Source organism: Wyeomyia smithii, chromosome 3, assembly GCF_029784165.1.
Source record: "Wyeomyia smithii strain HCP4-BCI-WySm-NY-G18 chromosome 3, ASM2978416v1, whole genome shotgun sequence".
Classification (NCBI taxonomy): Eukaryota; Metazoa; Arthropoda; class Insecta; order Diptera; family Culicidae; genus Wyeomyia; species Wyeomyia smithii.
The window spans coordinates 73078363-73094894 of record NC_073696.1 but is presented as its reverse complement, the minus strand read 5'-3'; the positions used below and the strand labels follow the sequence as shown (position 1 = coordinate 73094894).

Here is a 16532-nt window from a genome sequence, read left to right as displayed (position 1 = left end):
CACCGAGACACAGGCTACGGGCTGGGCTAGTAGCTAAATACTCACGGCTGAGCGCCGTTTGATCGCATAAATATATGAATTGCATGGGGTTGCTGCTGCTAACAAAACATCAAGGTCCTGAACGGACACTGAGCACGCCTTGACCAAAGCGGGCTGAACCGACGAACCGAACCAGACCGAACCCGGCGAAGAAAGTCATTGCTGCGTGGAAATAAGAACATTTACTTTCGTTCCAGCTCTACGGCAACGTGAATTTCGCCCCGAAAAAAAGTCTGCTGATTTGCCGGCCTGCGAGTCAGGTTGGCTTGCTCCAACAGTTTTACTGTGCTGATTCCGTGTGTGCGTCGCCGTAGAGTTTTGACTTTGACTCGGTGAGTTCCGGTGTGGTAACGTTCCGTAGGATAGATCCGGTTGGGTTTTGTATTATCCGTACGAAGTAAGGTTGAATTTGGCTCTAGAACGCAGCCCCAGAGGGCGGCAGTTTCAATTTGGCAGACACAAAATGGAAAATGAGCGCCTCAAGCGTGAATCATGAGGCGTAGAATAATTTTACAGTTCAAGGATGTCAGTTTCGGCGCTAAATGGAAACGCGCTTCACTGGCCATGAATTCGGGTTGGGCGCTCTTCCGAACGATGACTGCCGCAGTTCAATGACCCAGTTCTGATCGGCGATGCCCACCAAAACCGGCTCGAAGACAGGATCTCGAGAGGTTTGCTGCGTTTTTAACATAATTTTGAAGGTTTTTTGCTTCGTTTATATTTTTGCAGATTGTTTTTAAATAGAATAAATATTTTCTTGAACAACTATTGAAAATATCTTGTTTCATTTGTGTACCTATAGTACAACTCACTTTTTTTATTGTCTTTTTTTTGCAGATGCTAATGTCATTTCGATTGTCAGTTAGGTAAGTAGTTCAATTGATTAAATTAATTTTCAATTTTGGCACAATCTACCGTCGAGCTTTGTATGCTGTATGATTGTTTCGAATTGTTAATTGCGAGTTTGAATAAATTTCATTTGCTGATGTTGCAACAAACACAACACACTCTGTTTCAATTCGATTTGATTTGAACGAATACAACTCAGCCGAATTGGAATAAAACATCACCTCCGCGCTCCATGCCGTTCCAACAACTTCCAACCGTTTGGGCTACTAGTTTTCGGAAATAATCAACTCGGTCCGGCAGGTATTGTGCATATGCGCGTTTGTGAATGCAGGACATTCTCGGTCAAGCGTGTCTGTATTGCACTGACCGAAGCGCCAGGCTGGATTCGTTCCGCGTCAGAAATTTCACCCAGCAATAGGCAAGCAGCTCTCTCCCTTTTTGCACTCATCGTGCGTCGTCCTGTGGGCATGATGCATTGTGACGTGAATTCCATCCCTCGGTGGTGCTACAACCTGGCCTGTGACCGAATGCGGAGAACGCATTGCAGACATTATTTGTATCATCTATACGTACTGCAGATCTGCTCAGGGCAAACGAGCACCCATTGCTGATTAGAGCAATACCTTAGTCAGAGATACAATATTTTGTTGATTTTTTTTTTCAATTGATGGAATAATTTTATTATACATGTGTCGTATTCACACGAAGTGATGTTTTTTCCATAGCGAAAATGACCGTTAGTTTATATTGAGTGGTAGGAAGGATACATATAACTAATATTATATGCTCAATCCACTTGTCCATTATTATAATAATACTATCATAAAAGATTTCAAAATAAACTGTTGGCTTGACTCTCTCTCATTTGGAAGCAATTTTGCTGATACGTTAGCTGCCAAACTGGTTTGGGTGTTTTAATAAAAATTTAATCAGTGTACTAAATTATTAGTTACTTCATACTCATTATACGCGAATTGAAGATTTATTCAGATTTAGGAAATAATGTGGTTTTTAGCACAGATTTCAAAATCTTATTCCCGAATATTCACTGGCTTTTCTAGAACTTTTTCTTTAGGTTTTTCATCTTGATTCGCAGGGGAAATTAAAACTACTCTTTCCAAAGTATTCAGAAGATGTGAATCAAAATTTTTTTCAGGTGAATTTTTATTTAGGAATTCAAGCTGTTTTTACGCACTGCGTAAAAAGCGACTCAAGCGTATAAGGTATGGGGTACATTATTTTGTTTATGTATCTACATTTTGAAAAAATAAAATCGAATTTTTCACAATTTTTGTTTTTTTTTTTATTTTTGAATATTCATATTATGATTTACAGTCAATAAGTTTTTTTTTCTAAGCTTTAACTCTAAGTATGATGAATTGTTCATATAAAGTTGTTATCATGAAAAAAATTCTAATTTTGGTGCCGATTGGTCACTTCGTGGGACCCTATACTTTTTTGATAAAAGTGCTACAAACGCAGAATGCCATACCACAATATATCTAACTAATTGTAGCAGTGGTTATAAGCTCCTACAAGAAAAAAAAAAACGCAAGATGCTTAGAAATAAACTGATATATTATGTTTGAAGAAAATTAGAAACGAGAAATTTTAAAAACTTAATGTTGAGCGGCAGTGTTGTCAGATATGTTTTTTTTGTATTTGAAAAATTAAATTTCATTTTCTGGTAAATGATTACACTGGTAAAATACTGGTCTAGGAAATAATATATTTGACAACACTGTCGCCTAGAATTGTTTTTGATATAAAATATCCAAAAACATGAAAAAATGAAAACGAAGTTTGCTAAAACCAGAGAAAATTAGGGTAGGTTCCCGGTTCAGGAGGTTGTGTCAACTTCAAATGAAGGATACGCTATTATCAAGGTCAACGGAGTGTTCTACTGCAGTTGCTACGCTCTGTCACATTGCTCTAGCTCAGACCATGGAGCTGACGGGCCTAACGCCGTTGTTGGTTGGTTTTGGCGAAGCTCAGCCTAGACCTGGCCAACGTTGGGAGCAAAAGTACATTTAGTAGAATTGATGCGGAGTCAATCACAGACGTGACGTTCTCCAGCCCAGGACTGATCACGAAATGGCGGGTAGATGATGGTTACACCAATAGCGACTTGCTGTATATAGTGCTATAGTGTAGATCACAACGTGAGGCGGCAAGCGACGGGTACACTGAAACCGCCCGCGAGTGGAAAACATCGCATTTAAGTAATAAAAAGAGAGCTCGAGACGGGCAGTTGGCTCCGGCCGAGTGCTGACCAATTAGTAGCCACACTATTGCGGGCGTGCGACGCCCCCATGCCTAAGACTCGCCAAACTAGGAACACGCGTGAGCCGGGGAACTTAGAGTTGAGCGCCGTGGAGCATTCGTAGTGCCAATATGAAACCGTGGGGTAACGCTTGCAGGATCAAAATGGTCAAGACCAAAGGCGCCAGCAGAGCGCTCATCAGCGATGCTATTTTAGACACAGACCAGAGATGGTCCGCCAACCTGCCGGACATCCAATTCGTGAGCGAATGGGGAACTCATTGTGATCGCCAACTCCTTCAAGGTGAGCAAAGAACCGGGACTGGATGGAATCCCGAGCCGGGTCATCAAGATGGCCATTAAAGTGGCCCTCGGCCTCTTCCGGATGATCATGTAGAAGTCCCTGGATGACGGCGTTTACCCGCCTTTTGCCTTTACCGAAGGCTGGGAAACCGCCAGAGAATCCATCTGTCTGCTGTACGCTCCCGATAAGGTGCTTGAGAGGATAATCCTAAACAGACTGGTGAAGTACACAGAAGGTTCAATCGGTCTGGCAAGTAACTAGTTCGGCTTCCGAAAAGGTAGGTCTACGCTGGATGCTATTCTCTCCGTCACCAAGACGTCCAATTCCGCGAAGGGTAGATGGTCGCACCGACTAATCCCGGAGATATCCGGATTGGAGGCGCCATGGTGAAGTGAACTTCTACCCGACATAGATTCTGTCAGACCATGCTTGAGGCAGTATCTACACAGGTTTGGGCCAGCTGGGTCTCCCATATGTCCCAAGTGCATGGTTATGGAGGAGACCGCTGAGCATGTCTTCTCCGTATGGCCTCACTCGTTTTGTGTGTGCAAAGAGCAACATGATGATAGTGAGCGGACCAAACACTACTACTTCGGGCATCTTGGTTCGCAAGAAGAGCGAAAACCCGGAAATCTGGGGTGCGGTTTGTGCAGCCGCTTCTCAAATAGTCCTGGAGTTACAACACGTGTGGCGGGTTAGCCACCAACACGCCAGGGGTAGCTAACTGCCAGTCTCCGAGTGGTTAGCTATGAGGTATAAGAGTAGATAAGGTGAATAAATCACAAAAAGCCATAAGCCATTTCCCGTTGCAATACTATATAATATGTGAAGTAATGATGTAGTTCCAGGAAGATAAGGACTGTAGACTGGAGGGGTTTTAGTGGGTTCGGTATAATTTAACTCCACTCCCTGAGCTATCTTCTCAGGGGTCTGTAAGCAGATTTCCCTTAAAAAAATTGGGGTTATCTCAATTTGTCCAGACCGTTTCATCCAGGCCCCCACAACCATCGACACTTTTGTTGCGATACGAACCCAGGCCACCAGCATGGTTGGCGGAGAAGTTACCAACTGCGGCAGACCTCCCGCCTGTAATCTCGTAGTTGTTACGAATCTTTGTTGGAATTTACGGTTTTTTATTATTGTTTAAAATTTTTAGTAAACCAAAAAGAATTGTGCCAAACTAACAAAAAATAAGCAAAAAAAAAATTAAAAAAGAGGTAATGCAGCAAAATTTTAAACAGAGACAAATCCAGCGAAGATAGTCTAAATAAAATGTTTTGTTCGAATGTAATTATAATAATTGGAATGAAATGACAACCTGAAAAGAAGCATTGCTATATCTCTTTGACAAAACCTCACTTTTTAGCTTACATCAAATAAACCCTGTGAAAAATCAACAAAATGCATATTTGGACCTCTTATTTACTTATTTTACGGACGATTTTCTGCGTGTGTGTGTATGTTATTTGTATCTATCAAACTGATCTTTCGTGCGATAAATAGTGAAGGAAATGTTTCATACAATATTTCATACAATTAGGCAAAATATAGTTCTGGAAACTGCCATTGAAAATGTTCTCTTGTAAAATGCAACTAACAAGAGTTAAGTTCAAAAAACTAAATTTTAACCCATTCCCGGCGGGTGATGCCGTATAACAACACCTGACATCTAAACTCGTATTACAGCTAAACAATTATAGTTGATATTTTGAACGATGAAATTATTCATTATGGTTAGAGAACTGATCGATCTATAGGCAATCCAGTTTGTGAAAATTGTAAATGTAGTTGTTGAGTAATAATACATTGTAGAACTAGCTATTTCGAGCAAGTTTGTAGATGATTGGAAAATTTTATCTCTTAACCTGACAAAGTTATAAGGTATAAAAGTAAAGCACCCCCTTAAATGTGCTTTGGGTGATAACGCTCTTATCTTAATTTTGCCATTGTTCAAGTTCTACAAAGTTCAAACTAAGATTGATTGTCAGATTTTTTTAAGAGAAAGTTTATCGCTATCTCTTAATTTAGAGGAGTTATATCTGTTTTTGCAATTTTATGACCCAATTTTCAAGAGAACGTAACTTGAGGTAATACAGGTATTGGCAGCTACTTTCAGTTTCATTTTATTCGGATATCAAGTTGTATATATACATCGTATTGGAGTCGAAGGGGATTCATAGTAATTTTTCGGAAATTAGGTTGCAACTTTTCTGGAATTTGATTATTTTTTATCAACTTTTTTTTTTAAATCGGACAATCGGTGCCCGTAAATGAGTAAGCCATGGACGTTTGGTGATTTAACAGGTGCTCGGAAATTTTAGTAAAGTGTTGTAATGTGCAACTTTAAAAAAATCCGAGTTATTTGACGTCTGGTTCAATCAAGTCAGTTTCGCGAGTGCGAAAGGGCAATGGTATAAAATATGTACAAAATAAAATAGGTGGAGAAAAATTGGATTCGAAGCAAAAACAGCTTATTGCGAAGTTATGTTACAACATGCAACAAAAATGGCTGTTTTACAAGCGGATTTATGCTGTGCTCGTAGATCGCAATAAAGCTTGGCAGAATAGGTATTTTCGGAACCACGAAAAAAAAGCTTTTGATTGACTTACTAGTCGGAGGAAGAGAAGGTGGGTTGCTGATCTCAGCCAGGGAAGGACTGCTGCTGAACTTTCATTTGCTGCTCAAATGAATGCGGCTTCTTGCGAAAGCCATGCAATCCTCTTCACATTGCACTCGCGAATCTGACTTTAACCAGACGTCAAACAACTCGCATTTTTCAAAGTTACACATTTCAACATTTCGCTTATATTTCCGCGCACCTGTCAAATCACCAAACGTCCATGGCTTACTCGGCATCGATGGTCCGATTTAAAAAGAAAAGTTGGTTAAAAAATGATCAAATTCCAGAAAAGTTGCAACTTAATTTCCGAAAAATTACTACGAATCCCCTTCGATTCCAGTACGACATATCTACACAATTGGAGGAAATAAGTATCCGAATAAAGTTTAATAAAAAGTAGCTGCTAATATCTGCCTTTCCGCAAGTTATGTTCTCTTGAAAATTGAGTCATGGAATTGCAAAAATAGACATAACTCTTCCAAATTAAGAAATTTGGAAATTTAAACTTTCTTCTAAAAAAATGTGACAATTAATCTTAGTTTAAAGTTTGTAGAACACTTAAACAATGACAAAATTAAGATAAGAGCGTTATCACCCAAAAACACATTCTAAAGGGGTGCTTTACTTTTATATTTTATATTGTTACATCTAATTACTATGATTTCCCATTTCTTATAATTTCAAAAAATCAAGTTTACAATGCAGCTGCAAAAAAATTGGTTCCATCGTTTTTGGGGTTAACGGGCTGTGGCAACTATATTGCCACCAATTTTTTCAATTGATTCAATAGTGAATTTTTTAACACAGGTACATTTGTGTTTTTTTTTTCCTCATCTATAGTTTATTTGACACGGCACAAATACAATTCAATGTTTAACGGCGCCAATTATATCTGGTAGCTTACTTTCTAAAGTATCTTAATAACTAAAAGCAAATTTTTTATCCTCGCTGCCGACTACGAGCTGAAACTAAATCTAACTTAAGCTAGAATGTTTTGCATAAAAAGCACTGATTTGTTGTTTGATGGTTTTCCATCGCCATAGGTAAGCAGCATATTGAATATGTTCCGCTGCTGGGCCAAGATATTACGGACTGGCATATTGGGTTGTCTCCCTCGGGGCCTGAGAGTATCGTGCGGGTCTAGTTGCTGTTTCCGGATCCGGGGTCTTAACGTGTTCTTGTCGTTAGGTTGGATGTAGGCGGAAGGGGATAGGACTAAACTGGGGCGTGGATGGATTTCAGGAAAACGTATATAAGGGACATGTAGGATAGGTCACGGCTTGCCAAGACATCACGAACAGGAACAGCCGACTGCCTACCTTCGGCCTGCAGGGAAGCTATTAATCTAGACCTGGCGTCACGGTATACAGGGCATGACCAAACAACGTGCTCTATGTCGTGATAACCTTCACCACAGGCACAGATACCACTCTCCCCGAGCCCAACACGACGGAGATGCGCGTCTAATCTACAGTGATTGGACATAAGCCGGGACATCACGCAAATGAAATCCCGACCTACATCCAACCCCTTGAACCACGGGTTCGTCGATACCTTGGGGATTATGGAATGTAACCACCTTCCCAGTTCCCCCTTGGTCCAAGAATTTTGCCAACTGATGATCGTATTCTGACGTACAAATGCGAAAAATTCATTAAAGGCAATTGGTCTTTCATAAATATCACCGTTTGTTGCGCCCACCTTAGCCAAAAAGTCCGCTTTCTCATTACCCGGTATCGAGCAGTGAGAAGGGACCCACGCTAAGGTAATCTGAGTAGATTTTTCGGATAAAGCACTCAGATGTTCCCTTATTTTCCCCAGGAAATACGGAGAGTGCTTAACATCTCTCATCGATCGGAGAGCCTCAATGGAACTGAGACTGTCCGTAAAGATGAAATAATGGTCCGTGGGCATTTTTTCGATAATCCCTAGGGTGTACTGAATTGCAGCTAATTCTGCGACGTAAACAGAAGCAGGATTATCGAGCTTATGGGAGACGGTTATATTGTTATTGAAGATACCGAAGCCAGTGGACCCATCAAGAAGTGATCCGTCAGTGTAGTACATATTGTCGTAGTTGATGTTTCGATATTTATTGGAAAAAATTTTGGGGATCTGCTGCACGCGTAAATGATCCGGGATTTCACGAGTTTCTTCTATCATGGATGTATCAAAAACCACAGTAGAATCAGAAGTATTTGATAAGTCGACACGATTTGGAATAATCGAAGAAGGGTTAATATTTTGGGACATGTGATTGAAATACAATGTCATAAAACGGGTTTGAGAATTAAGTTCGATTAACCTTTCAAAATTTTCAATCACGGGACGGTTCAAGACCTCACATTTGATAAGAATACGAGAAGACAGGCTCCAGAAGCGGTTTTTTAATGGTAGTACTCCAGCTAAGACCTCCAAACTCATCGTATGGGTCGACTGCATGCAACCTAAGGCGATACGCAAACAACGATATTGTATTCGCTCCAGTTTGATCAAATGTGTGTTTGCTGCGGAGCGGAAGCAGAAACACCCGTACTCAATAACAGACAATATCGTTGTTTGGTAAAGCCTTATAAGGTCTCCTGGGTGGGCTCCCCACCGTTGTCCGGTTATTGTACGAAGAAAATTCACTCTTTGTTGACATTTTTTCATCAGATACCTCACGTGACAACCCCAGGTGCTTTTAGAGTCGAACCAGACACCAAGATATTTGTGTACCAAAACCTGAGAAATCGTTTTACCCATTAATTGTGTTTGAAGCTGAGCAGGTTCATGCTTCCTAGAAAAAACTACTATCTCAGTCTTCTCCGGAGAGAATTCGATACCTAGCTGTAAAGCCCAAGCAGACAAATTGTCCAAGGTATCTTGCAATGGTCCTTGCAAATCGGCAGCTTTGGCTCCTGTAACAGAGATTACACTGTCGTCTGCAAGTTGTCTTATCGTGCATGAGTTTGCCAGACATTCGTCGATGTCATTTACATAAAAGTTGTAAAGAGGGGGCTTAAACATGAGCCCTGGGGAAGACCCATGTAGCTAATGCGAAAAGTTGCCAAATCGCCGTGCGTAAAATGCATGTGCTTTTCGGACAACAAATTGTGCAAAAAATTGTTCAAAATTGGAGAAAATCCTTGTCGGTGAAGTTTACCCGAAAGAATGTCAATAGAAACGGAATCAAAAGCCCCCTTAATGTCCAAGAACGCAGACGCCATTTGTTCTTTGCGAGCATACGCCAGCTGAATAGCTGTTGAAAGCAACGCAAGACAATCATTCGTCCCTTTGGCACGGCGGAAGCCAAATTGAGTATCTGATAGTAGACCATTTGATTCGACCCAATGGTCTAAACGACGGAGTATCATTTTTCCATCAATTTCCGGATACAGGATAGCATTGCAACCGGCCTATCAGAGTTGTGATCAGAAGCTGGTTTCCCTGGTTTTTGGATGGCGATCACCTTCACTTGCCTCCAATCCTGCGGTACAATATTTTGCTCCAGGAACTTATTGAACAAGTTCAACAAGCGCTTCTTGGCATTGCCGGGTAGATTCTTCAACAAGTTGAATTTGATTCTATCTAACCCAGGCGCGTTATTGTTACAGGACAGGAGGGCAACTGAAAATTCTGCCATCGTAAAAGGTGATTCAATCGCCGCGTGGCCCGGAGACGCATCGCGAACAATGTTTTGCTCAGGAACAGAGTCCGGACATACTTTCCTGGCAAAATCAAATATCCACCTACTTGAAGACTCCTCGCTTTCGTTGACCGTTACGCGATTCCGCATTCTTCGGGCTGTGTTCCAAAGAGTGCTCATTGATGTCTCCCTCGACGTCTCGTTTACGAACCGACGCCAATATCCGCGTTTCTTTGCCTTAGTCAAGCTTTTAAACTTGGTATCAAGCTCCGAATAACGTTTAAAGTCGTCGGCATCGTCTGTATCCCGGAAGGTCAGATACGCGTCGGATCTTTGCGTGTAGACATCGGAGCACTCTTGGTCCCACCACGGAGTGGAAGGCCGTTCTTTGATCGTTACGCCGGGATATTTCTTCGTTTGGGCTTGCAACGCGGAGTCGAGAATCAAGCCCGTGAGGAGGTTGTATTCTTCAAGTGGTGGATGATGTTGAATCGACTCGACCGCTTTTGAAATCATTTCCTCGTATAACTTCCAATCGACATTCCGTGTGAGGTCATACGGAATGTCAATTGGTCGCATGCGAGTTGACCCGTTATTAATTGAAATAAGAATAGGCAAATGGTCGCTACCGTGAGGATCAAGGATTACCTTCCATGTGCAATCCAACCGTAGCGACGTCGAACATAAGGATAGATCCAAAGCGCTTGGGCGCGCTGGAGGTTTCGGGATACGTGTCATTTCACCGTTGTTTAAAATAGTCATGTCGAAGTCATCGCAAAGGTTATAGATTAAAGAGGAGCGGTTATCATTGTATCGTTGGTCGTTATTGTGAAATATACAAGCACCATGCCAAAACCGGTTTCGTAGAATCACCGTTTTGAGCTCAGTTTGTATCCGATTTAAGATCTGTTTTTTTTTTTTAAAGATGGGTAAAAAGATGCTAATATGTGGACAAACTCTTGGAATTTTGATATTTGGTCTTAAAACAAAATGGCGTCGAAAAAACATCAAAAATTACCAGTTTCTCAAAAATTCAAAATGGCGCCATTGTTGCCCCTTAAGTTGAAATATGTTCAAACTCCGGGAAATTTATTTTCGCATCAAACTTCATCAAAAATCATACATAGAAGCCAAGGCAAAAAAATTGTTGCACTGTGCTATCATCGTAGAAACTTAAACAAAGTTTAAAAAAGTCAAAAATTGACTTTAAGGTACAACAGCTCTCAATTGTTAACATATCGAGTTTGCTATCAAATTATGTTATTTCACAATTTCAGTTCACCATACTGAACTGTACTTCTAACGTTATAAAACAATGCATTCAAAATTAAAACAGTTAAACATGAATGCATACGTTTCCTCACAAAGTTATTATCATTGTTATGTGAACTCCAAAAAATAAACGTTTTCGTATTGCTGCATTAGGGCGATCCTTCATTTCACATTATTATTTAGAATAATATAAATTATATCTCTGGCTGGAATTGTATAACGCGAATCGATTATTACATTGGATAGTTATTTACTCAAGAGAAAAATAAAAAAATTACGTTAAAGTTTTTGTTGGACTTCGTAATATTCTGAATAAACGTATGATTTTATGAATTAATGATATGACCGGATTGAATCTCACTAAATTATGATTACTTAAATATTATTACAATAATATAAGTAAAATATAAGTCTATCAGAGATGGATTTGTTACATTGTCTACGATTTTTAGGTAAACTTTTCGAAAAAATATTTGAACCTCGATGTGGTTACGAGACAAAACTTACATTACCTGGCATCAATAAGGAAAAACTGTAAGCACTGCAATTAGGCAATCAATTAGATTCGTCCGGGAACGGTAGTGTATATAGGTAAACGATTCAACTTACCTAATTGCCATATATCATATTGACAAATTGACCACGGCTCACTAGTACTTCAAGTCTGCAAGATGGCCCTAGAAACGATCATTTCCAATATTCGAGCCGTACAGAATGAGCTTGAACCACTGTACAGCAAATATCTCTCGATAGCTGAAGGTTCTATCGATAGTCCTACCTTTGATTCGGAGAAATTGCAAATAGTGAAAAACAGTATCGCCAATATTGAGCAGGCTTTACTGGATACTCAAATAATGCTGCTGATTTCATCACATACCGAAGGTGTAGAAGCTGAGAACAATAAGAATCGTTTGCGGGTTGAGCAACTAACCAAGGAAAATTTGTGGCTGCGCGATGAATTGAAGGACACCCAACAACGGCTGTTCACGTCGGAGGCAACCGTAGTGCAGTTGCAGGAAGAAAAGAAACACGCAGAGTTTATGGTGTCGTTGAAAAGATACGATGAAAACCCGCCGAACGATGGGAAAAATCCTGATTGGATTGGATTGGAAGAAGAACCAAAAGTAAGGTCTAATCGAATTGCTAGTCAAGCTAGCTACGAGATGCCTGCAAAGTTTCGAGCGGTCCACAACCTGATTATTCAGCACGCTATTCAAGGAAACCATCAGGTAGTTGTTCCGCTTTGCAAGCAAGCTCTGGAGAAACTGAAGAGGACTGAAGGTCGCGATCACCCGGATGTTGCGACGATGTTGAACATTTTGGCGCTAGTTTATCGGGATCAGCGTAAGTTCGACGAGGCCGAAGGTTTATTGAAAGAAGCTCTAGCTATTCGCGAGAAGTCTCTCGGAGAGACGCATCCTGCTGTCGCCGCGACACTCAATAATCTTACTGTGCTGCATGGAAAGCGTGGCAAGTACCGGGAAGCGGAACAGTTTTGTAAAAGGGCTTTGGAAATTAGAGAACAGGTGTTGGGTGAACATCATCCGGATGTAGCCAAGCAACTTAATAATCTGGCGTTGTTGTGCCAGAACCAGTCCAAATATTATAAGGCAGAACTCTATTACAAGCGGGCTTTACAAATTTACACGCTGCTAAGTCCCAATGACCCAAATGTAGTGAAAACGAGAAACAATTTGTCCAGCTGTTATCAGAAAATTCATGGCAAGTTCAAGGGTGGAAAGGGCTTGTATAAGCATGTATTGAAAAGGGTGCACGATAACGACTCGGCCAACGAAGTTTCCGCCGAGCTAGTAGCAGAAAATCAAGAGTCCAATAAGTGAAGAACAAGATAGTCGTAGTCAATTTTGATAACACAGCAACGATTAATGTGCTAGTATAGATGAAAAGGCGTAAAATAAGCAAGATATTGATGATAAATAAAAACTAAAAATTCAAAGCGAAGATGTTTCATTAAATATGTTATATTCCTGACTCAGTAAATTACCGTTACAAAAAAATTCTTGTTGTATGATTACAGTTACAATGGCCAGTTATTCCAACTTTTGCTTTCGAGTACGATACCCAATTTTATTTAGCCACATGCAGCAGAGAGTAAACATATTGATTTGACGTGGAGCGCAGTTGGATTCAGTTGCAGTTGAACATGCTAATCAACAGGTTAAGAATACTTTTGTTTGTCGAGTTTTGGGCAACCAAATTGTCCATCTTAAACCCCTTATTTGAATAAAATCTGTGATGAACGTTTTGTTTTAAATTACTGTTTATTTTTTGAATCATTTTTTTTTCAGTGCAGAGATCTCGAGATAATTTTTTAATTTTAAACTTGACATTTTGTTTCGGTTTTGTAGAATGAAATTTGGTACGATACGTGTAAAGAAAATTTTTTAAACTTCACGATACAATCAACATAACCGGTTAGTAGCACCGAAAACCTTTTATTTTATGTTTGTATCATGCGATTGAAGTTGGAAGAACAGGTATCTCTGTTCATTAGGGACCTATAGAAAAAAATCATAAAACCACAAAATAGAAAAGGTCGCATATACGATGCAGTGTACCTGCCAGGCAAAACCCAGTTGTAAACAATGCTCCTATTCGTAGTCCACAGTCCAAGTTGGAACTGCAGAGAGGTCCATAAAATAAAGATTACCTGCGCCACTAGGGATTTGGTAATTATATTGATAAAGCCCGGTTGTTATAGCAAAGCCCGGGTACTATTTCATATGCACACCTGTTTCAATGTCCGACTGCATATGTATGAAACGATTGTTCGATATCGATTCCCCCTTCCGAATGTGGTAATATTGGTACATGTTTCGCCATTTTATTTATTTTGAATTTACCGCCCATTCAGCGAACAACAGACCTGGATAAAAGGACACTCGTTTGCAGTGGTATATCATGATGCAATTGGCAAATTTTTCCATCGGCACTCCATTTGCTAAGAGTCCAGTCAACACCAACACTGCAATGTTGATAGTGAACGAAAATGGCACTTTCAGTTTAGTGCAAAATGGTAATTATATTTGGGATACACAATACCCCGAGAAACAGATGCATTTCCAGGCAAGTGTCTATCTGAGGGCTTATAGACAGGAATGCCGAATAATCTGCTGCAACAGTTTCTAGTGCTACCATGGGAAATTCAGTGGAATGTACCAAAAAACGTTAAAATAATTTCTGCTCAGAGCGAGTTTTTCAATTGATTGCTGTTCATTGCTTGAAAAGATTGGGGCCACAAAGTTGAGTAATAAAATGTTATTTGGGCGTTTTTATTAAGTAATTTAAATTATTTTTAACAGGAAATGTCTTCTAAAATAACGTCCTTCAAATGCTATATTTAAATGGTAAACTTTTGATTTTTCCTACCGCAACCACAATTGCGAATTAATCAACAGTGATTGCTTGAAGTTGTGAAAACCCTTCTTTTTTCAGGGAAATTCAAACCTTAGTGAGTAACATTTTACACCGGCAGTGAAGCGTACGAAGGTTCTACGGGTAATTACAATGTCATCCTGGATACCGTCAGGCCCCACAACACAAGGAATCGAGCGTAGGCCGCACGCAATTTGGTTTGTGGCTAGCGACGTGAAATGTTTGGCTCCCGGTAGCAAACTTTCACTGCTAGGCACTCGCGCCCCCACCCTATGCTGCGTGACTCAGTGTGTGCATCATTGCTATTATGCTCGATTCAGCCATGCGAAACCAGCAAGGATATCCTTGGCTGCCAAAAGGCCGCCAACAATGTTTGAAGCTCGATTGTCGGGCGAGGTGAAAGTTTTTTTTGGATGTTATGCTGAAATTGTGACATGCGTTTTTAGTTGAAAGGAAAGCAGTAAAATTGCACTCAATTTTAAACTTCCAAATTTTTTATGACTTTTTGAATGAGATTACGCAGATTGCTCATGTACTTTAGCTTCTAAAAACTTGTGATTTTTTGAACTTCTTTTTTGTTGAATTTGAACTTGAACTTTTTGAAAGAATTTCGTTTAGAAGCATCGAATAAACCCCCCGAGTAAGCAGATTATAGCATAACTTTACTATAATATTTAATTTTTCTTTTTAACCACAGCCACATAATTCAAATAATCCTCACACCTGCTTCTGGTGTCGTTCGCAAATGGCCGAGCTATTGTTGCTACCTCTGGTACCGACAAAGATCAAAACAAAGTTAGGCCTATGTGTATGGTAATCGCAAATTCGAACCGCGACACCTAACAAACATGAGACGCAACACCAAACGACTAACCGTTGCCCTTTAGAACGATTGATATTTTAATGAAAGTTGATCCGGCAACGATTATTCGACGTATCCGTATGCCCATGGGGCACGTGGCTGCCTTTTGTTTACTTCATGGCCAAATCTTTGTATAGGTACTGGTATTTGTTTGTTAAAAATGTAAGTCTTGAAAAACTGCGGCGCCTGACTTTTACGACTATAAATACCATCGCCAAATATCGCCGGTTTTGCAATGTTTACACGCAATACGATAACATAAGAGATCAATTTCACATTGGTTAAAAAAGGTTATGGACTATTTCCAACGTGCAGCTTGGTTTTCAGAATGCTAGTTGGTATTTACAGTCCCTCTACAATTATGGGTCAGTCAACGTGTGGTCTGAATGTTCAAAAATAAATATAAAATCGTAAAAATTATCAATTACGAATGTTTCACTATCTATCTCTGTGTTCTGATGTGCATTTTTGATTAACAATTAGTTTCACTGCAGTTGATGCGTGTAAATCGATTGGGAAGAAAAATATCACTTACATAGCAAAAGACACAATTATGGGTCACTTTTGGCATCCAAAATCATTAAGTCTATAAAATCGTCAAAATACATAATGCAAGTTATTTTATTATTGTAAAAGCTTGATAATAAGTTATTTTATTCAGTCTTGATGCATTATCATGTAAAAGTAATAAACATAGCCAAAATATGGACTGACCCACAATTGTGCACCGCAAAATGTAACATTACCACAATTATGGGTCACTTCACTTCTTGCACCGAGCAGAATTATAGTTTTTAGTGACATTTTCAACTTTAAATTATTTTATTCGTATAAATGAGGTTATAAGTGAGTTACAAAAAATACCACTGCTAATGAAAACTGTTCAGTTTCGTGAGAATAGACATATTTGCGTAAAAGTGACTCTGATTGTAGCTGACCCATGACTGTGGAGGCACTGTATATAAAATAAGTTAAATCTCTTGGCTCATATACGTACCCAGGTTAGATTAAATAATTAAAGTTAAACAATTAAAAAAATGATTCTATAAACCGTTAACCACACTTTATTCGACATGGTGAAATAGTTACTCAGATCCTTCTCAACTACTTATAAAACTGACTAGACTTGAATTGATGGAAACACTAGAGACAATAAACTTGTAAGATTTTGATCGTCTTATTAATTTATAGGATTAGAGTCCTTTTGTGGTTCATCCGCTTTTTCTCTCAAAATGGAGCTGAAAGCTCCATGGAGTCCAACTGGATAATCTGCCGATGCGATTTTCAGGGCTTGCAAAA

General features: G+C 39.7%; 2 protein-coding genes across 2 annotated transcripts in view; both read left to right on the top strand.

Moving 5' to 3' along the window:
• Nucleotides 1-876: 876 nt before the first annotated feature.
• The window catches only part of LOC129732808 (protein gustavus), a 267291-nt gene continuing 251635 nt past the window's right edge, over nucleotides 877-16532 (top strand). Inside the window, exon 1 of the mRNA XM_055694080.1 lies at nucleotides 877-905. The gene's annotated coding sequence lies outside the window, so the exon portion shown is untranslated. The remainder of the gene's footprint in view (nucleotides 906-16532) is intronic.
• Nucleotides 11647-12816, top strand: LOC129728344 (kinesin light chain-like). Its single transcript, XM_055686780.1, has one exon. The coding sequence runs from the start codon at nucleotides 11647-11649 to the stop codon at nucleotides 12814-12816; it is 1170 nt and encodes a 389-aa protein (XP_055542755.1).